The sequence below is a fragment of the Notolepis coatsorum genome (assembly GCF_963971535.1).
Source record: "Notolepis coatsorum genome assembly, chromosome: 9".
Taxonomy (NCBI): domain Eukaryota; kingdom Metazoa; phylum Chordata; class Actinopteri; order Aulopiformes; family Paralepididae; genus Notolepis; species Notolepis coatsorum.
Window position 1 is genome coordinate 30,702,772 of NC_140173.1, and position 23,439 is coordinate 30,726,210.

General features: G+C 43.8%; 1 protein-coding gene across 1 annotated transcript in view; it reads left to right on the forward strand.

Annotated features, from left to right (window-relative positions):
• Positions 1–251: 251 nt before the first annotated feature.
• thumpd2 (THUMP domain containing 2) overlaps positions 252–23,439 on the forward strand; it is a 33,815-nt gene continuing 10,627 nt past the window's right edge. Inside the window, exons 1-8 of the mRNA XM_084322177.1 lie at positions 252–494; positions 7,814–7,952; positions 8,136–8,555; positions 10,978–11,063; positions 11,599–11,676; positions 17,380–17,432; positions 17,804–17,891; positions 19,233–19,304. Of these exons, the coding sequence (XP_084178303.1) occupies positions 372–494; positions 7,814–7,952; positions 8,136–8,555; positions 10,978–11,063; positions 11,599–11,676; positions 17,380–17,432; positions 17,804–17,891; positions 19,233–19,304 (1,059 nt within the window). The 5' untranslated portion in view covers positions 252–371. The remainder of the gene's footprint in view (positions 495–7,813; positions 7,953–8,135; positions 8,556–10,977; positions 11,064–11,598; positions 11,677–17,379; positions 17,433–17,803; positions 17,892–19,232; positions 19,305–23,439) is intronic.

The window sequence follows — 23,439 nt, forward strand, 5'->3', positions numbered from 1 at the left end:
CTGGAAGTAGGTTCCTCCATTAGCCTAGTTCCCAACGTCTTCCTACTCCTACTGCATGCACAGAGAAGAAAAATGTATGCATCTTCTTGTCTAACTCCAGGGTAGATGGCAAATAAGCTAATTTCCCAAAATGTTGGAGTTTTCCATTCATTGTGCAAGACAGACCCCTGCTGGCCCGAAGTGGTCATTGCAGATTATTGCAGAAGGCTGTCACGCCGCTTCCGTTGTAAACAAACGAACCAACATGGCGCCTCGCAGCAGAGGAGCATGAGAAGCTGTACCAACGAGGAGATACATCCATGATCCATACGATACAAAAAATATTGGTTGTACACTAGGCATTATTTATTTTACACGGAATAAACATAATAATGACAGAGCCGACTCAGCCGAGCGGTGGTGATGTGACGTCAGTTCGCTTCTACTGCACAGCTGGAAACGGTATGGAAGCTTTCCTGGTCCAGGAGCTGAAGAGGAAGGTGGCAGCTGAGGATGTGAGTGACTTCATACTTCATACCAGCTAATGGAAGATGCTATCTTGTTTATGTGTACATTACGTTTTTTCCTAACAGAAGTGCAGGTGGGTGTCGCGTTAAAGCAAAGCAGGGACCCTGATGTAAACAAGACGAAAGTCGTTCTCTGGTCTGCATCCCCTTAACAATTGTGTGTATTGAGCCGTACTGTATTGTACCCATTCTGCAATCTGTTAATAAAGTTGTCAATCAATCAAAAAACAAGCTGACGTTCCGGAACGGGGAAGATTTCTTTCCCCACTCAAAATGAGGCGATTGATTGATTGATTGATTGAAATTTGTATTAACAGATTGCAGAATGGGTACAATACAGTACGGCTCAATACACACAATTGTTAAGGGGATGCAGACCAGAGAAAGACTTTCGTCTTGTTTACATCAGACTGTATGTTCCCACATTTTGCTCAAAATTAGGCCCTATGTTACCAGACAAACCCTCTACTACCAGAGGACAATTGGATAATAGGCTCAGTTCAGTTTAATTTAATTTTAATATGTACTGTTGGACTGTGGTAATTCCATGTACGAATAAATAAATGATGATGATGAGTTCAGTTTAATTTATTTCAAACCATGCAACCTATACAATACAAGACAACCACAAAACAGTAACAACAGACACCAGGGGGGATGGAAGAAGTTAAGCTTATGACTTTCCATGCCCCACATCCTGACCATCAATTGCTATCTATCAATCAATCAGATTTATTTATATAGCACATTTAACATGACAGTCCAGGGGCGGAGCTAGGGGGTGGCTACCTGGGCTCAAGCCCCGGATGTATTCTGAAAAGCCCCGAATCTATTTAAAAAAAAAAAAAAAAAAAAAAAATCATTTTTTTTTTAATTTTTTTAACAATTCATCATTGTTACATGAAAATATGTTTGCACCAGATTTAGCAGAAGCTAATTTCCATCTGTGGTCTATCCAGCTGCTAACTGTAGTTGAGTGAGTTAAGTCTTGGTGTTATGGTAGACTCAGACCTAAGCTTTAAATCACAATCAACAAGTTGACAAAAACTTAATTCTTCCACCTTAGAAACATAGCTAAAGTACGGCCATTTATAAATCAAAAGGACGCTGAAAACCAGATCCATGCCTTTATCTCAAGCCAACTCGACTCCTGTAATGCACTCCTTACCGGCCTCCCGATTAAATACGATGATAACTATTTTATTGCAATGCACTATTGCATTATTTTATTCTATTTTACTAACTATTTTATTGCACTGCACTATTTTACTTTGTATCAGTGAATCATAGACGCCTGGCCATAAGAGCATTCGGAGCATCTCTGCTCTCCCACTATTGAACTTGGGGGAGCAAAGGTATAATCTTGCTCCACCACTTTTTGATTATATGAAAAATATGATATATCCCCCCCAATATATAAATCTAACCATAACTACGTTATGGCTAACACTTTGACTGCCAGGGGGCGTCTTTAGACGTCTTTGCTGGCCATGCTAAAGTTGCCGGGGGACGCTGTACGTCGTCTTTATATCAATATTTCAAAAATCTGCGATCGGATTCATAATGTCCCTCCGCTGGCCTGAGACACAAGTGTGATCTCCTCTCAATCCTCTAGCGGTTCAAGACCGCCATCTGGTGGCCGATCGGCAGATCGAAACCGGATGTCAACCTTTAACCCGGTAGGACTCACTCCATATGGGGTCCGGGCACTCGCTAATGTTAGAGAGACTCCGTCTTCACACAGTGAACATCGATCGCTGCAAATAACTCGAAAAAACAACATGATTTGGACGTATATATTATTATACAACCTGGAAATGGACCGACTATTTCAACATCCCATAATGGAAAACTGTCTACCCCACGCTGATCGCCCAACGGCCCGCGGAGACTGGGGTGAGTTTTAGCGTGTAATATTACCGTGTTCGACACTAACTGCTATGATGAACATTTGACCCACATTAGATGATTGGTATAACGCTGCCCACGGAATTATAAACGCCCCCTCGCCCATCCGGTCAACATCAGATGACGTGTAGTAACTTCTAGAAGTACGTCTAGTTGGAATTTTTTATATCGCGCTGATTGCCATCAAACTGTATTTCATCATCAATATAATGCATTTGGGGCTATATATCACGTTCTGGAGAAAGCTGCAGAAAGAGATGAAAACATACTTATACATTAGACCATACTTTACTATGAATATGTGAATGAAAAAGTTTAACGTTGCTACACAATGAACAATACATATAGGACTTTGAATGGGCCCTAATAATGGCAATGTAGCAATAGAATTTAAAAAGTTATAGCCCTGCAAAGAAGGGGACTTTCTCCATAGACAAATAGCGCTGGCAATCTATGGTATATCATTAATTTAACCTTAGGCAACCAAAGTGTTAACTGAGTTTTATAGTGAAAAGAGCAGCTTTATTGGTCAAGATTGAAGGCTCTATATTGCAGGTTCATTAAATTCAAATAAAATCTGTCGTGGAGGGGGTCGTGCCTGAGCCCCTCCAAACCACCCCTTGTCTGCCCAAAAAAATTAAAAAAAAAAAATTAAAAAAAAAAAAAAAAAAAAGGGGGGGGCCCATCTGGGCTAAGCCCCGGATCTCCTACAATCCTAAATCCGCCATGACACGTGTCAACCAAAGTGCTGTACAGAGGGTAGATACACATAGATACATAATGACAACAATCACACTCCGTTTTATGGGAGGGCACACAGGCAAACACATAGGAAAACAGGGCATGACTCAGTGAACGGGAAGCCTGTTACTGTTCCGCAACTGTAAGTTACTTCCGGGGTATGCCTGATTGGCCCCGACAGGCACGTGACAGGCGCGGCCACGCCCCGCGGCAGCCTCAGGACGCGCAACTTTCTCTGCCGCGCGGCACGCTCCGCGGCAGCATTATGTAGCAGTAATACGCCCTTTTTCACTATCCAGAAATAGCTCAATTGGCAGCGCTGCATTGGTGTGGATCCTACCGTCCGTTGCTGGCAAGTTCGATTCCCTTCAATTTCCTTTTTTTTTTTTTTTTACGTGCATTCGTTCGCCGTTAAGTTTAGGCATGTTAACTTTAAGCATTGTTTCGGAGTTGGTTAAGGTTAGGCATTGTTTCGGAGTTGGTTATGGTTAGAAAGGTTAAGTTTAGGCGCTGTTAAGGAGCTGGTTAAGGTTAGAGTTTGTCTTAGAGAATGGCAATATTCTTTCGGAGTTGGTTATGCCTTATGGTTAAGGTTAGGCATGGTTAAGGTTAAGGTTAGGCATAGTTTCGGAGTTGCTTAAGGTTAAAGGGTTAAGTTTAGGCGCTGTTAAGGAGCTGGTTAAGGTTAGAGTTTGTCTTAGAGAATGGCAATATTTTTTCGGAGTTGGTTATGCCTTATGGTTAAGGTTAGGCATGGTTAAGGTTAAGGTTAAGGTTAGGGTTAGGCATAGTTTCGGAGTTGCTTAAGGTTAAAGGGTTAAGTTTAGGCACTGTTAAGGAGCTGGTTAAGGTTAGAGTTTGTCTTAGAGAATGGCAATAGACAGCCTATTTCCGCGTTGCAGCCCGAGGCAATAGACAGCCTATTTCCGCGCGACAGCTCTCAGCAGCCTCGTTGCGCGTCCTGAGGCTGCCGCGGGGCGTGGCCGCGCCTGTCACGTGCCTGTCGGGGCCAATCAGGCCTACCCCGGAAGTAACTTACAGTTGCGGAACAGTAACAGGCGAACGGGAAAGGCTAGTAGGTAGAAGTGGGTTTTGAGCCTCGATTTGAAGGCATCTATCGAGGGGGCGAGCCTAATGGAGGTGGGGATGCTGTTCCACAGTTCAGGGGCTGCGATAGCAAAGGCACGGCCCCCCCTGAGCTTGAGGTTAGACCTCCGGACTGTCAGGAGCCTCTGATCGGCTGACCTAAGGGACCTAGTGTTGGAATAGGGGGATAGGAGGTCTGAGAGGTAGGAGGGGGGATGACCATTAAGGGCTTTAAAAACAAATAGGAGAACCTTAAAATCTATCCTGTAGCGTACTGGAAGCCGATGAAGGGAGGCAAGGACAGGGGTGATGTGGTCTCTCTTGCGGGTTCCGGTCAACAGTCTGGCAGCAGCGTTTTGTACCAGTTGTAAGCGGGACAGGGAAGACTGGTTAATGCCTAGAGGGAGTTGCAGTAGTCTAATCTAGATGAAATGAAGGCGTGGATGACTCTCTGAAGGTCTGCAGGGGAGAGAAGGGCTTTGAGTTTGGCAATGGTGCGTAGTTGGAAAAAACATGCCTTTACCACTGAGTTCACTTGTCTGTCGAATTTAAATTGTGGATCAAAAATGACACCTAGGTTCTTGACATAAGGCTTGACCAGGGAGGACAGGTTGCCAAGGCTGTTGGTAAGGGTGGTGAGTGGTGACAGCGTCTGGGGGACCGAAGAGGATTATTTCGCATTTGTTTTGATTTAGTTGTAGAATGTTTTGTGCCATCCAACATTTAACGTCATCCAGGCAGGACATGAGACTGTTAAGTAGAGACTGGTTGTTAGGTTTCAGGGAAACGTAAAGCTGTGTGTCGTCAGCATAACAGTGAAAAGAGATGTTGTGCTTCTGAATGATTGGACCAAGGGGTAGCATGTAAAGAGAGAACAGGATCGGGCCAAGGATGGACCCTTGCGGGACCCCACAGGAGAGGGAGGTTGAGGGGGAGGAGCAGTTGGCGATGTTGACAGCAAAGCTTCTATTTGTGAGATAGGAGGAGAACCATGCTAGTGCAGTGTCACTGACACCAACCCCATGTTGGAGACGATCTAGTAGAATGGTGTGATCAACAGTGTCGAAAGCTGTGCTGAGGTCATATATAGGCTATACCTAACATCAACATGTGACATTGCTCTGCTTCCCTCATTCCCCCGGTATCTCAACAAGACATACATGAGTCTGACTAGTTAATACATATTCTATATAACATATTCGTTTTAATGCCAAACATCAGGTTCACCCTACTCCTTACCGTGGGTGTAATTGGCTACCAAATTAAGAGAGAGGGGGATAAAATCAGATAAAAATTTATGAAAAAAGGAAATGTGGGAACATAGGGCTGTGGGAACATAGGGCTGTGGGAACATAGGGCTGTAGGGACATAGGGCTGTGGGGACATAGTATGCTACTAGTAGTAGTAGTAGTAGTAGTAGTAGTAGTAGTAGTAGTAGTAGTAGTAGTAGTAGTAGTAGTAGTAGTAGTAGTAGTAGTAGTAGTAGTAACAGTAGCAGTAGTAATAGTAACAGTAGCAGTAGTAATAGTAGTAGTAGTAGTAGCAGTAGTAGCAGCAGCAGTAGTAGTAGTAGTAGTAGTAGTAGTAGTAGTAGTAGTAGTAGTAGTAGTAGTAGTAGTAGCAGTAGTAGTAGTAGCAGTAGTAGTAGTAGCAGTAGCAGTAGCAGTAGCAGTAGTAGTAGTAGCAGTAGCAGTAGCAGTAGTAGTAGTAGTAGTAGTAGTAGCAGTAGTAATAGTAGTTGTAACTGAGGGGTTACAAAACCCTGACTATTAAAGATTGTGATAGATTAAACCACTACTACATATTATTATTATTATTATTATTATTACTTGCCAGACAGTACAGTTATTATGGCAGACACTCAAATAGACGGCACGGTGACAAAGAGATATCATTTACAGTATTTTATTATTATGCAGAAGATACAACTGATAATTACTGGGTCGCTCTTTTATGGCGAATGATATTAGAAAGTCAGAGAGTAGCAAAGTCAGTGGGAATGAATAATTCCTAGGCTAAGTATACTAGACCGGACGCCGCATGGCGTGAGATGGCAATATAGTGGGCAAACGAGGGTATAGCTGGAGACTGGTGATATCCTCCCACAGAGTTGTAAGCTCCAGAGGAATGAAGAATATACGGATACTCAGGCTGGTCACTTGAAGAAAGGGGTTCTCATACGGATCCGGTCTTTATAATCCAAGTGCTCGGTAGCAAGGTAATAGCTGTAATCCAATGCCCGATAGCAATGATGATAGCCAGCCAGCTTCGTCCCCGAAGCTAGCCCGATGTAGAATCTTCAGGGTAGTTAAATCCAAACGACAATGGTATTAACGATGCTCTTCTTCACGGTACGACGTTTCCACAAGTCACTATAATCCACCAATAATGGTTCTACAATATCGCCACAGTAGGTTCCAATGCTCACATGTCCAATAGTTCTGCTGCTCGGTCCACCTCGTGTTCTGGCACTAATTACTTTAAGTCCACACACACTTGCTAAGGTTCACGCTAGTTACTAAACGAACGAACTGCTTGTTAATGCTGCACACCGAACGAACTGCTGTACTACGATTCACACTAAATGACGACTCTTTACTTCACGTTAAGTTAGGTCGAACTTGACTCTGCTACTAGACGAACTGGGTTAACGTTACTGCGTTAACTGTAATGACGAACTGCACAATACGTTAGGTTCAACTACTGTTGTTGCATTACTTCGGACGAACTGCTACTGTTTGCGCCTTCCACAATATATATACTTAGAGGGCTTTCTAGTGCGCAGCCGAAGCTCTTGTCTGGAATCAATGCGCTGGCCCCAGGCTAGAGCCATATGAAATCCGTTTTATTATTTTCCAAATTCCATTTTATTTTTTCCCAAATTCCATTTTTTCCGTTTTAATATTTAAGAATTCTGTATTTTGCCTTTTATGCTCATTTTACCATCAGAAATAGTGTCTAATAAGTGGGAATGAATAAATGTCCACAATTGAATAAGATATAACAGTCCATTTAATGTTTTTAAGTGCTGCAACTCAGAAATACAGTTCAATTTTACACAATATTTTTCAATTAATATTGTGACAAAATAAAAATACATATTTCAAGTGTAAACAATAGATACAGCTAGCTACTACTGACATTATCACAATGACAATGTCAGTAACCTAGCTATATCTATTATATTGTGATGAAATATAGTAATGCATAATTTAGGCACCTTTAGTTTAGTTTATAAAGGTTTATAAAGGACAGTGTATAATGGCAATCGTTGCAGTAGTAGCAGTAGTAATAGTAACAGTAGTAGTAGTAGTAGTAGTAGTAGTAGTAGTAGTAGTAGTAGTAGTAGTAGTAGTAGTAGTAGTAGTAGTAGTAGTAGTAGTAGTAGTAATAGTAACAGTAGTAGTAGCAGCAGTAGCAGTAGTAGTAGCTAATTCATTATTACATTTTTGTGTCTGGCTGTTCCAACAAAGGATTATTCAGACACATTGTTGATGATGATGATGATGATGATGATGATGATGATGATGATGATGATGATGATGATGATGATGATGATGTCTTCTGGCCAGGTACGTCAGATCCCAGGTAAAGTGCTCTTCAGTTCCTCAGTGAGGATGGACAACATCAAGAAGCTGAAGTGTGCTGAGAGGGTCTTCTTGCTGGTGAGACAAGACCCACCTGTGACATTACCTGCCCGCATCAGCTCAGGTAAGAAAGCTACCTGACTGAATACAATAATATACAATATATCTTTTGTAGGATCGGGAGCCTTCATTGCATCTCAACTTGAACACAATGCCCTCGAGAATGTCCTTTAAAAAACAAACATAAACCTAAAGTCATTATATCTTGAATAAATAATGTATTGATTGTTCTCTGATTCTCCTGCAGCCAAAGCAGCCTCCATCCTACAGTCCAGACTGCTGGGCAGCACTGCGGACTGGAGCAGTGCTGTAGCGACCTGGACACGCCTGCAGGGGGAGCTGGTGAGGAGCGGAGGACAGGAACGAATGCGGACGACGGAGGGGAAGAGGAAGCGGGAGGAGGAAGGGGAGAGGGTGCGAGGAAGGGAGGAAGAAAAGAGCGGAGCGTGTGATGGACAGGAAGGAGCGCAGACAACAGAGGGGAAGAGGAAGTGGCGTGAGGAGGAGGAGGATGATGGACAGAGTAGAACACCTTCATCGGTATCGGTGCCAGGCGGCGGCAGAGGACTGATCATCAAAGACTCCGTGTCATCAGCTGAGGAGCCTACTGGGAAGGCGGCCTGCTGTGATGGAACAGACAGTTTGGCCATGGAAAGGTTGAAAAATGGTAAATATAAATTAATTAATAAAAGAACAATTATCAGGGATGTCATTTTCTTTTTTTCCACAGGATTTTAAAGGGGCACTTTGTCAACAAAAAACAACAACAACAATGCAGATTTATTTTCCACATAATCTCACACACGCATCCAAAAAAACACACATTTGTTTTTGAGAGTAAATTAGTTTGAATATGATCAGTGACCAGTGATCAGTCATCAGGGATGTTGAATCCTTGTGTCGTGTCGATTACAGCACCGTCTAATGATGTCGGTGAAAATTGCAATACCTTAGCAGTCTTATATAGGGACTGCTACCTTATCATTTCATTGAGCTGTAATTGAGTTTATTTGGACCAAAGGTAGATATGCTACTTTCTCTTCATCACAGAGGAAGATAATATGGTATTAGATTGATGGTGGATCATTCATGAGTGCAGTGTAAGTAAGTAAGTAATGTTTTTTTATATAGCACTTTTCACAGAGAGAACTTACAAAGTGCTTTACATACAGCAGAAATAAAATATAAAAAATAAAAAGCAAGGACCATTGCGACTGGGTGGCGCAGCGGACATTGCGCTCGTCACCAACGCAAGAGACACCGGGTTCGAATCCGGCTGTCTGCGTTGCCTCCGGCTTGGGCCGGCCGTCATACTAACTCAATTCGCAGAGTCAGCGGGTGGAAGTCGATGCGTGGTAATCTGGACATGGTGGACAGCGACTCCTACAAGTCGGTTGGGGGACGCCTGCACAGCAGAGACAGGAAATGACGGGGGTAGTGTGAGCCTCCCACACGTTACACCTCGCCAATGAGAGTCCGCGCTGGCAGGTGAAAAGATGTGACAGGCTGCCTCCTCGTGTACCGGAGGGGACACGTGATGCAAGGCTTCTATCCTCCCTACAACTGACCAGTGGGGGGCATATGCGAGCAACGTTCAAGACAGGGGAGGGGAGAATTGGAAACGCGAAATTGGGATGGGAGAAAAATAGAAAATAAGGAGAAAAAGTGGATAAAAAAAAGCATGGACCATTCAAGTGATAAGAGACAGAACAAAAACACAATGCATCACAGAAAAAGAAAAAAAAAGAGACATATTGTATACCTGGAGGAGAAGCTCTAACATTACCCTGTTTAACACTTTGATCGCCATGGGTTAAATTCATGATATACCATCCCTTGCCAGCTCTATTTAACATGGAGAAGTTCCCCTTCTTTGCAGGGCTATAACTTTTTTAATTCTATTGCTAGATTGCCATTATTAGGGCCCATTCAATGTCCTATGTATTGTTCATGGTGTAGCAACGTTAAACTTTTTCATTCACATATTCATACTAAAATATGGTCTAAAGTATAAGTATGTTTTCATCTCTTTCTGTAGCTTTCTCCAGAACGTGATTTATAGCCCCAAATGCATTATATTGATGATCAAATACAGTTTGGTAGGAATCTGTGCGAGATCAAAAATTTCAACTGGACGTACTTCTAGAATTTACTACACGTCATCTGATGTTGACCGGATGGGTGAGGGGGCGTTTATAATTCCGTGGGCAACGTTATACCATTCATCTAATGTGGGTCATATGTTCATCATAGCAGTTTATATCGAACACGGTAATACTACACGCTAAAACTCACCCCAGTCTCCTCGGGCCGTTGGGCGATCAGCGTGGAGTAGACAGTTTTCGATTATGGGATGTTGAAATGCCCGATCTATTTCCAGGTTGTATAATAGTATATACGTCCAAATCATGTTGTTTTTTCGAGTTATTTCCACCGATCGATGTTCACTGTGTGAAGACGGAGTCTCTCTAGCATTAGCGAGTGCCCGGACCCCATATGGAGTGAGTCCTGCCGGTTTAAAGGTTGATATCCGGTTTCGATCTGCCGATCGGCCACCAGATGGCGCTCTTGAACCGCTAGAGGGTTGAGAGGAGATCAGCACTGTGTGTCAAGGCTCCGGAGGGGAAATATGATTTCGATCACAGATTTTTGAAATATTGATATCAAAGACGAGTTACGGCGTCTTCGGCAGAATGAGCATGGCTAGGAAAGACGCCCGAACACGTCTGCGGCAGTTAAAGTGTTAAACAGTAATGTTTTTAGCAGATTTTTTTTAAATGTCAACAGACGCTGCAGCTCTTAGGCCACGATGAAGGGCATTCCAGAGTCTAGGCGCTACAGACTGAAAGGCTCTGTCACCTTTGGTGATCAACCTGGTGCGCGGAATGACCAACAGATCCTGGTCAGCTGTCCTCAGGGTCCTGCTGGGCACATATTCCAGCAGGGTCGGTTAAATATTCTGGTGCCTGGCCGTGCAAATCTCTAACAGTGAGCACCAGGACCTTGACATGAATTCTAAAATGTATAGGAAGTGTGCATTGTGGGATGTACATAGCAAGGCCTTCTTTCCTTCTGTGTTCTTACTGTAGAGAAACCCAGCGCGTCTCCTGCTCCGCTCTCGTTCAGGATCAACTGCAAATGCACTGGAGCTCTGTCAAGGTGCTTCAACACGCAGGTACTCCACGCGTGTATGTTGTAACTTTCTTTCCTTTGTATGTGTGTCTTGAAACAGTCTTTTCTTTGTGTGTGTGTGTACTACGTGTGTCTTGAAACTTTATTTTCTTTGTGTGTGTGTGTCTTGAAACTTTATTTTCTTTGTGTGTGCGTGTCTTGAAACTTTATTTTCTTTGTGTGTGACGTGTGTCTTGAAACTTTATTTTCTTTGTGTGTGCATGTGTCTTGAAACTTTATTTTCTTTGTGTGTGTGTGTGTGTCTTGAAACTTTATTTTCTTTGTGTGTACATGTCTTGAAACTTTATTTTCTTTGTGTGTGTCTTGAAACTTTATTTTCTTTGTGTGTGTGTCTTGAAACTTTATTTTCTTTGTGTGTGTGTGTGTGTGTGTGTGTGTGTGTGTGTGTGTGTGTGTGTGTGTGTGTGTGTGTGTGTGTGTGTGTGTGTGTGTGTGTGTGTGTGTGTGTGTGTGTGTGTGTGTGTGTGTGTGTGTGTGTGTGTGTGTGTGTGTGTGTGTGTGTGTGTGTGTGTGTGTAGGAGCTGAGTGGTATGATTGGAGCAGGTCTAAGCAGAGGTCTGGGCTGGAAGGCTGACCTGAAGACTCCAGAGCTGGAGGTATGGCTATATGTATTATTAATATTTACATTATACACACGGCTGCAGTTGTGCTCAGATAGACACCCAGGTATTCATGAGGTTCCACACTGGGTTAGGAATGGGTTTCCTGGTCCTTTGGGTCATAAACCGTACAACATATTTGTTGTTAGATACTTATTCCTGAATTCCATAATTAATATAGGTGGGGAGATTACATTGGAGAGAGTGAAACCTATGATTATGAGTTGTCACTCTTCTAGTGAATGTAGAAATCAAGTTTCGTAGTTTGCTTTTATTTGTCACGTATAAAGTAAATGTACATTACAGTGAAATGCTTGGTAGTAAACACTATACAAATATACAATATACAAACTAAAGTACAACCTAAGTACAACGAAAGAACAATGAAGTAAAAATACAGACAATGAGGTACAAAAACGTAAAAAAAAAAGGCTAAATACTAAGATGAGGTATGGATGTAGTGCAAATCTCTTTAATAAATAGATAAAATATGGTGTAGTTTTAAAGTGTCTAAAGTGAGTGTTAAGGTGAGTGTTTGTTTAAAGTGAGTGTGTGCATGTGGATGTGTGTGCAATGAGTGTAGATGATGGGTTGTTACATGGAGTCATTGAGCATCCTGATGGCCTGGGGATAGAAGCTCCTTCTGAGTCTCTCTGTACTGGCCATGAGACTCCGGTAGCGCTTGCCTGACCGCAGCAGTGCAAAGAGGCAGTTGTTTGGGTGACTAGAGTCTTTGATTATTCTCTTAGCCTTGGCCCTGCAACACTTGTTATAAATGTCCTGGAGAGTGGGAACCTTTAATTGTGTGTTCGGCTGAACGGGCCACTCTCTGTAGTCTGCTGCGGTAATGTGCGGTGCTATTCCCAAACCAGGAGGTGATGTTACCAGTCAGGATGCTCTCTATTGTGCACGAGTAGAAGTTCTTTAAGATATTCTGACTCACTTTGAACGCCCTTGGGCGCCTAAGGAAGTAGGCGCTGCCGTGCCTTCTTCACTACACTGTCAATGTGTGTGGTCCATGTCAAGTCCTCGGATATGTGAGACGGGCGGGGACGCTCTCTCATTGACGGTACACAGTGTGAGAAGAGCATTTATGCAGGTGAACACCAGAAAGGCGGCTGGCCCAGATGGAATAACAGGACGCATACTTAAGTCCTGTGCTAACCAGCTAGCCCCTGTGTTCACCACCATATTTAATCGATCCCTGAAGGAGTCAGTGGTCCCTGCCTGCTTCAAGATGTCCACCATTATTCCGGTACCAAAGAAACCCTCCCCAGCAGGTCTCAATGACTACAGACCGGTGGCACTCACCTCTGTGGCCATGAAATGTTTCGAGAGGCTGGTCAAGGATCACATTTGTGCCTCCCTCCCCAGTGATATGGACCCTATGCAATTTGCATACAGGCCAAACAGGTCCACTGACGATGCGGTCTCCCAAGTACTGCACAGCACCCTCTCTCACCTGGACCGTCGGAAGGGGGGCTATGTGAGACTGTTGTTCATTGACTACAGCTCAGCGTTCAACACCATAGTCCCCACCAGACTGGTGGACAAGCTGATCGAGCTGGGTCTGAGCTCCGCTCTGAGCGCCTGGATACTGGACTTTCTGAGCGAAAGGCCCCAGGCGGTCAGGGTGGGGGGTCAGACCTCCAACACCATCACCCTGAGCATCGGGTCCCCCCAGGGCTGTGTTCTGAGCCCCCTGCTGTACTCACTATACACACACGACTGTGTGGCCAAGTTCAGCTCCAACTCCATAGTGAAGTTTGGGGACGACACAGTGGTGGTGGGGCTGATCTCGGACAATGACGAGAAGGCCTACCGGGAGGAGGTTGAGGTACTGGAACGCTGGTGCCAGGACAACAGCCTGCTCCTGAACATTGGTAAAACCAAGGAGCTGATCGTGGATTATAGGAGAGGACAGCAGGACACACACACACACCACTGAGGATAAACAGGGCTACCGTGGACAGGGTGAGCAGCTTCAAGTACCTGGGGGTCCACATCTCAGAGGATCTGACTTCTGACATGGACAACACACATAGACTCAGTCGTAAAAAAGGCGAAGCAGCGCCTCTACCACCTGAGACAGTTAAGGAAGTTCAGAGTATCTGGGAAGATACTCCAGTCCTTCTACTCCGGAGCTGTAGAGAGCATCTTGACTGGAAACATCACTGCCTGGTATGGAAACAGCACGGCACAGGACAAGAAGGCCCTACAGAGAGTGGTATGCTCAGCCGAGCGTACCACGGGTATTGCACTACCACCCCTGCAGGTTCTATACAACAAGAGGTGCAAATCCAGAGCCTGCAGAATAATGAAAGACCCTCACCACCAGGCCTGTACAGTGCGACATATATATCGCACGTGCTACAGCAACAGCGGTCTGTGCGATGGATGGATTTACTTCAGTAGCACTGGTGCGATAGGGATTCGGTTCATATAGATACTCTTATTTTGAAAATCCTGTAGCGGGTCTCATTTCTGCCCACGCGCAGCTCCAGCTAGGCTCCGAAAGCTAGCAACGTTCAGGTGCATATGATAATCTTATTTTGAAAAAACTCTTGTGACAACTCGACGAGTCATATCCGCCCTATCCGTGCGCCTTCTGCAAGCAGAGCAGCGCGTTGGTCGGTTGGTGCTGCTGCGTTAACACAGCAGTGCGCCTACACGTCCCGAAATAAGTCCGTGGTGTTTTTTTTTTCTCGCAACGGGTCAAATGCATCTACATGCTTTGCACCGTCGCCATTCCTTTATGCGCACATCGCCCGAAATTAACGTTTATGTACCATTACAATCACTACAACGTTAGCAAGCTAACAAGCTAATCCTGATCAGAGGCAGAGCCAGCAGACACAGTGTGGACTGGGGAAAGGGAAATGGGGGGGCACTCTCTCCCCTTCCCTGTGTGTGTGTGTGCGTGCGTGCGTTTGGAAAGATGATGAAGTCACTAGTCAGGACAGGAGTATATTATAGTAAACTGAGGATGGACAGATAATGTTGATATTCAAATATAAACAAGTTTCGAGAGGAGTGGAAGTTTGAAGACAGACTAGACTACAATATGATGCGGGGGTGGTGAGTTGAAACAGTGTGTGAATGAATGAATGAATGAATGAAAACTTTATTTAACAGATTGCAGAATGGGTACAGTACAGTACGGCTCAATACACACAATTGTTAAGGGGATGCAGACCTGAGAAAGACGTTTGTCTTGTTTACATCAGGGTCCCCCATTGTGTGTGTGTGTGTGTGTGTGTCCCAACCGACCCCACTTCTATGTTTCAATAAATTATTTGCATTTAAAACTATTAACGCTGACTCATTCCTTCAGTCCACTCAAAATTATGCTAATATTCCTTATGTTGTTTATGATATTAATTGAAAATAGCATATCAGAGTATCATAGTAATAATAACACATGGCGATATACTAAATGACAGCCAAACATGGCACTGCAACTAAATAACACAAATACAATAGGCACATTTGTGACTGTTACAAATATAACACGTTTTATACTTGTGCTACAAGATTTTGGCCTGTGCTACAAAACTATCAACCTCTGTAGCACCAGTGCTATGTGCAAAAAAAGTTAACGTACAGCCCTGCTCACCACCCCAACAACAGCCTGTTCATCCTGCTGCGGTCAGGCAAACGCCTGCAAACACCAGTAACTAGGACAGAGAGGCTTCGGCTCAGCTTCTTCCCCCAGGCCATCAGAGCCTTGAACACTGAACTCTCCACACACAAGCACACATGAGCACACACACGACACACACACTGTACACACTCACACACTAGCAGCCACTTTAACATGAGCAAGCACACACTCATGCTGCACACGCCCACACTTATGGCCACTAAGGAAAGGTCACTTTAAAAATAGTATAACCGGAGATTGTATAAATTACCATGTACAGAAAAGACCCAGTGCCTCATCCGGAGCTAACAGTGTATTGCACTACCAAAGGACCTAGCATGTCCTCCATGCTCTGTAAATAACTTATGTACATATACCGATATGCCCTACTATGTTACTTGTTATTGCACAATGTTGTTCTATTGGATTCTATTATATGTTATTGCACATCGTTGCGGGCAAGACCACCCACATTTCATTGTATACTTGTATGCCGTGACAAATAAAACTCTTGACTTGACTTGACTTGAACTCCGAGGTACTTAAAACTGTTCACTCTCTCGACCGGTGCCCCATCGATGCTGAGGGGGCTGTAGTCCCTAGCCCCTGACCTCCTAAAGTCCACAATCATTTATTTGGTTTTGCTGATGTTCAGGGAGAGGTAGGTTCTCTGCTTCTCCCAGTAGAGAGAGAGAGAGACAGGCAGGTCGTTGTGCTTGGCGTGTGAGAGTGCATGTTGTGAGAGTGAGCAATTCATATGAGCAAACTCGTCAAGTTCACGAGGAAATTGTATGACATTTTCTGCAGCCCAGATAATGAGCTGGCAAGCTGGGAGGCTACAGTGTGTATAGCAGGCTGGGAGGCTACAGTGTGTATAGCAGGCTGGTAAGGCTACAGTGTGTATAGCAGGCTGGGAGGCTACAGTGTGTATAGCAGGCTGGTAAGGCTACAGTGTGTATAGCAGGCTGGGAGGCTACAGTGTGTATAGCAGGCTGGTAAGGCTACAGTGTGTATAGCAGGCTGGGAGGCTACAGTGTGTATAGCAGGCTGGTAAGGCTACAGTGTGTATAGCAGGCTGGTAAGGCTACAGTGTGTATAGCAGGCTGGTAAGGCTACAGTGTGTATAGCAGGCTGGTAAGGCTACAGTGTGTATAGCAGGCTGGGAGGCTACAGTGTGTATAGCAGGCTGGTAAGGCTACAGTGTGTATAGCAGGCTGGTAAGGCTACAGTGTGTATAGCAGGCTGGGAGGCTACAGTGTGTATAGCAGGCTGGTAAGGCTACAGTGTGTATAGCAGGCTGGTAAGGCTACAGTGTGTATAGCAGGCTGGTAAGGCTACAGTGTGTATAGCAGGCTGGGAGGCTACAGTGTGTATAGCAGGCTGGTAAGGCTACAGTGTGTATAGCAGGCTGGTAAGGCTACAGTGTGTATAGCAGGCTGGTAAGGCTACAGTGTGTATAGCAGGCTGGTAAGGCTACAGTGTGTATAGCAGGCTGGGAGGCTACAGTGTGTATAGCAGGCTGGTAAGGCTACAGTGTGTATAGCAGGCTGGTAAGGCTACAGTGTGTATAGCAGGCTGGTAAGGCTACAGTGTGTATAGCAGGCTGGTAAGGCTACAGTGTGTATAGCAGGCTGGTAAGGCTACAGTGTGTATAGCAGGCTGGTAAGGCTACAGTGTGTATAGCAGGCTGGTAAGGCTACAGTGTGTATAGCAGGCTGGTAAGGCTACAGTGTGTATAGCAGGCTGGGAGTCTACAGTGTGTATAGCAGGCTGGGAGGCTACAGTGTGTATAGCAGGCTGGGAGGCTACAGTGTGTATAGCAGGCTGGGAGGCTACAGTGTGTATAGCAGGCTGGGAGGCTACAGTGTGTATAGCAGGCTGGTAAGGCTACAGTGTGTATAGCAGGCTGACAAGAGTTTTTTTTAATAAATATAATTGTTTTTCGATTAGTCGACTAATCGAAAAAATAATCGACAGATTAGTCGACTACCAAAATAGTCATTAGTTGCAGCCCTAATGCCTACAGTATGTACCATTGTGTCTCGTCTCTCTCGCAGGTGAACGTGTACTTGAGCGATGACCACTGCGTGCTGGGGATACCGCTGACCAGGTGACTAACGTCCATTCTCTCACTCTTCACGCACGAAGGGGGGCCACGCCATGCTCTCGTCTGACGGCCATCTTCCCCACCGTCCCTGTCAAGATTCCAGTTCAAGTGGATGTGAAATGTTGCACATGATGCTAACCTTTACTAAACACTGCCATACGTCTCTCTCTCTCTCTCCTCTCCTCTCCTCTCTCTCTCTCTCTCTCTCTCCCTCTCCCTCTCCTCCTCCCCCTCCCTCTCCCCCTCCCTCTCTCTCTCTCTCTCTCTCCCTCTCCCCCTCCCTCCCTCCCTCCCTCCTCCCCCTCCCTCTCCCCCTCCCTCTCTCTCTCTCTCTCCCTCTCCCCCTCCCTCCCTCCCTCCCTCCTCCCCCTCAGGATACCTTTAGCTAAGAGGAGCTACATTAAGACGACAGGCCTGAGATCTACAGTAGCGTGGGCCATGGGCTCCTTGGCTGATATAAAGGTACTGTATATACTGTACCGCAGAATTAAAAGGATGCGTTCTGTACACTGAGCGATCGCGTGCCAATGTCATTAAATATGGATTGTTTCCAGGTATATTATAAAGCTTTATTTCTATGTGTAAACAACCCGAATTTCGCAATTGTAAACAATATTCCTTCTTAGCTAGCATGGCTAATATCTGCGTTACCTTGGCTACAAGCTATATCTCACTGGCTGATCCATATTTCACACTGTTCTATATTTAATAAGACACCAGACAGGGGTTGGTTCACTTACAGTTTACCTTCAGTTCTTATTAAACCAGTGGTGGAAAAACAAAATATCTTTACTCAAGTATTGCACTTAAGTACAAATTCATGGTATATTACAACACAGTGCATTATATACATTCTAGCAGCCTCTATACCTCTGTTTCAGTCCTGTTCTCATTCTAGTAGATTCTATACCCCTCTGTTTCAGTCCTGTTCTCATTCTAGCAGCCTCTATACCTCTCTGTTTCAGTCCTGTTCTCATTCTAGCAGCCTCTATACCCCTCTGTTTCAGTCCTGTTCTCATTCTAGCAGCCTCTATGCCTCTGTTTCAGTACTGTTCTCATTCTAGCAGCCTCTATACCTCTCTGTTTCAGTACTGTTCTCATTCTAGCAGCCTCTATATACCTCTGTTTCAGTACTGTTCTCATTCTAACAGCCTCTATACCTCTCTGTTTCAGTACTGTTCTCATTCTAGCAGCCTCTATACCTCTGGTTCAGACCTATTCTCATTCTAGCAGCTTCTATACCTCTCTGTTTCAGTACTGTTCTCATTCTAGCAGCCTCTATATACCTCTGTTTCAGACCTGTTCTCATTCTAGCAGCCTCTATACCTCTCTGTTTCAGTCCTGTTCTCATTCTAGCAGCCTCTATACCTCTCTGTTTCAGTCCTGTTCTCATTCTAGCAGCCTCTATAGTTCTCTGTTTCAGTCCTGTTCTCATTCTAGCAGCCTCTATACCCCTCTGTTTCAGTCCTGTTCTCATTCTAGCAGCCTCTATACCTCTCTGTTTCAGTCCTGTTCTCATTCTAGCAGCCTCTATATACCTCTGTTTCAGACCTATTCTCATTCTAGCAGCCTCTATAGTTCTCTGTTTCCGTCCTGTTCTCATTCTAGCAGCCTCTATACCTCTCTGTTTCAGTCCTGTTCTCATTCTAGCAGCCTCTATACCTCTCTGTTTCAGTCCTGTTCTCATTATCTTCCACCACTGTCTTAAACTATATGTTCTAAACCTTCTTTAAGTAAATTAACTGTGTCTCTTCCACCACTGTCTTAAACTATATGTTCTAAACCTTCTCTCCTGGCCTCCAGGCAGGGTCCCTCGTGGTTGATCCTATGTGTGGAGTCGGAACCATCTTACTGGAGGCTGCACAGGAGCACAAGGTCAGAACTGGTCCTCAATAATGTCTTAAAAGGTCTTAAATTTGTTTATCAATAATTAAGGCCTTAGTTTGTCTTAAAATGTCTTAAATCCATTTTCAGAGGTCTTAAAAATGCCATAGAAAGGAAAGATAAAATGCCATGTCATCTTATGTTTTATTATGAAATCTGGGGGAAAACGGTTAACGGGAGATAAAGTTTGACTTTTCATTGTAGAATCACGCAGACCGGAATGGGGCGGAACCAACACAACTCCTTGTGTAATGTGTTGGCCGGGGAACCATTTCAACAACGGAGTCTAGCTAACGTTAGCAAGGCGAAGCGATAACGCTAACGTTACGTTTAGTTTAGTTTAGCATTTGCACTCGTTAATATGGGAAAGTGCCAATTTAACGAGAACTGGCTTGACAATCCACTGTTTGCGCGATGGTTGGTCCCAGTCAAAGACCATTACAAGCCCCGCTGCAACAAAAAAAAAGAGCAGTCGCGTCGCACATGCTCAGCGCTTTGCAAAAACCGCCTGCAAACTACTATTTCGCATTTATTTTCGGCCCCTGCCTCCACACCAGCTGCGCCATCTCAGGTAGGACTATAACATCTGCACCAACAGAAGTCCGGATAACATTCGGCTCCACGCCAAAGCTTGAAGCTGAGGTCTTAACTTGAAAATAATCTATTCACGGATGTAAACAAGGACACGTTTGTGTTTATGTTCGATGAGAGCTTCACCCACTATGTATTTTTTCCTCCCACCCACCCCCTCCTAATGACGTACAGTATCCTCCCATGTATGTTAGGATCTATGGGTAACAGTACTGTATATTTGCATATCGTATATGTCACAAATGTAACGGTACAGTACTATATACCTGTATGTCCCTATGCCATAAATGTCATGTATGTTGAGTGTCATAAATGTCACTATGAATTGAAAATGGGGGACCCTGATGTAAACAAGACAAACGTCTTTCTCTGGTCTGCATCCCCTTAACAATTGTGTGTATTGAGCCGTACTTAGTTGTACCCATTCTGCAATCGGTTAAACAAAGTATTCATTCATTCAACCAAAACCACAAAAACAAAACAACTGGATGAATGAATGAAAACTTTATTTAACAGATTGCAGAATGGGTACAATACAGTACGGCTCAATACACACAATTGTTAAGGGGATGCAGACCAGAGAAAGACGTGTGTCTTGTTTACATCAGGGTCCCCCATTTTCAATTATAGTGACATGACATCATGACATTTATGGCATAGGGACATACATGACATACAGGTATACTATATAGTACTGTAGTGTTACAATTGTGACATATACGATATGCAAATATACAGTACTGTTACCCAGAGATCCTAACAGAAAATATATACATATGATGGGGAGGAGACTGTACATTAGGAGGGGCAGGCATTAAAGCGTTCCGTCTTGGGACGGATATCCGTCCATTTGATTTGGAGATTCCGTCATTTGATTCGGAGTCGTGACGGATTTTAACCTGAGCCAATCAGAGGCGTCAAATATCCTTTTTTCCCCTACCGCGGCCGCACCAAACAGTCATTTGCGAGCAATCGGCAAATTCTCAGGCAAATGCAACCAACCAGAAGGCGAGATTGTTCTGAGTTTACAGCCCTTTCACCCGCCTCCGCTGTGCTCAGCACCAATGGGAAGCGCCCATTTTGAGACTCTCTAGCGTCTAGCTCTACTCGCGAGTAAACTTGACTCATCAACAACATGCGGCAACTTTTACGAGACCGTAAGTTCATTTGACTTATTCTAGTCTAAAGAAACATATATATTACTATTGATACATCTAGGTAACGTGAATGCCACAAAACGAATGCCTTTTGTTAATCAGAACGTTATTTACGCGACAAGCAGTGTGTTGTTGTCGTTGTTGTTGTTGTTGGTGGTGTTTCGTGTGTGTGCTTGCGCCGCTCGCTTTCTGATAAATGTATGAATGTTGATAAATCTAGATAACGTTAATGCCACAAAACGAATGACTTTGTTAATCAGAACGTTATTTGCGTTATCAATTGTTTTTAAGCTCAATAAACGTCTTTCTCCCATTTGTCCGGGAGATCTCTGGGTAACAGTACTGTATATTTGCATATCATATATGTCACAAATGTAACATTACTATATACCTGTATGTCATGTATGTCACTATGAATTGAAAACGGGGGACCCTGATGTAAACAAGACGAACGTCTTTCTCTGGTCTGCATCCCCTTAACAATTGTGTGTATTGAGCTGTACTGTATTGTACCCATTCTGCAATCTGTTAAATATTGATTGATTGTTATTAACAGATTGCAGAATGGGTACAGTACAGCTCAATACACACAATTGTTAAGGGGATGCAGACCAGAGAAAGACTTTCGTCTTGTTTACATCAGGGTCCCCCATTTTCAGTTCATCATAACATATATGACACACATGACATACAGATAGACAATACTGCTACATCTATACATTTATGACATACCAGATTTACAAATACAGTAGCCTATTGTTTGTGATACAAAAATAGTCTAAAAAGAGTATATACATTTGACGAAGAAACTGTACATTGGATGTGGTTGGGTGGGATGGGGGGGGGGTTGTAACTATACATTGGATTATCGACAACCTTACTTGGTCCCAATAAGAGGGTCTCGTGTATTAAATAAAGTTTTCATTCATTCATTCACTCTGGATCTTGTAAATCCAGTAGCAATACACACAATTGTTAAGGGGATGTAGACCAGAGAAAGGCGTTTGTCTTGTTTACATCATCAGGGTCCCCCATTTTCAATTCATAGTGACATTTATGACATACACAACATACATGACATTTATGACATAGGGACATACATGCCTTACAGGTATATAGTAATAGTACTGTTACATTTTGTCACATATACGATATGCAAATATACAGTACTGTTACCCAGAGATCCTAACAGTAAATATATACATATGATGAGGAGGAGACTGTACATTAGGAGGGGGTGAGTGAGTGGGTGGTAAATAAATATATACAAACGGTGGGGAGGAGACTGTCCATTGTTGTTGTGGCATAATTGCGAAACGTGTTTAGTCCCTTGTTTGTATGATAACAAGCCGTTTAGTTCATGGTTCAAAGTGGGGAGGGGTGCTAGCTCGCCATCAATCAGAAGCTAGCCACAAGACTTGCATTCACGCTCTCCAGCACACAACAGTAGGGTCTATAGTCACAGTCAGGACAGTAGGCTCGCTCTACAAGTAGGCTCCCTTAAAACGCTAACACTATTAAAAAAAAATACAGTAGAGGTTAAAATAAGAATATGACTTGGCCAGAAAAAAAGTTCAGTCAGGAGATTTTTTTTTTGCTTTAATCCCTGAGGGGGGGGGGGGGGGGGGGGGTTTGGACATTTACGGTGCCCAGTTTCTAATTGCAGCCTCCCGTAGGTGCTCTTTAAGAGCGGTTTTGAATGTGGGCAGGGGTAAAGTGGGTTTTAGGAGTGAGGTTAAGCAGTAGTCTGACCAGTTTGTTTTGTGATGTTTGTAATCTTGTTTTTAGGGCCTTTGAGGTGCTTTGGTACCATGAGGTGCAAGCATAGTCGTAGTACCCTTGAATGAGTGCTCCTGTTAGAGTCTTAAGGGTATTCTTGTTTACCAGAGAGGAGATCCGGCACAAGAATCTTGTTTGTTGGTTGACTTTTTTGATACCCTGGGGAGGGTGGTAATAGTTATGTGTTCTGACAGTGGCTGTTGCACTTGCTGCTTGGCCCCTGGTATATTTTGTATAGATATATTTGCTATTTATGTTTGGTCACCCCTTTGTTGAAATTCATCCAATCCAGTTACTCCTTTAAGTTCAAGATTTTTAAGTTTCCAAGTTATGTTTTAATAAACATCTTTGGACCAATGTGTCCCTAAACTTAAACTAATTGGTGTCGTTGCATGATTTTTGTTATTGTGAAATTGGTATTAAATTTAATTAAAAAAAGTCTTAAAAAGTCTTAAAAAGCATTAAATATGACTGGGCTAAACCTGCAGATACCCTGGAAAAACACGTTTCAGATTAGGTAAAATAGACATAGAATGTAGCTTACCTTAGCCAGAAGGTATTCCAAAAGTATAATTCCAAGTGATCGCATCGCCATCGTG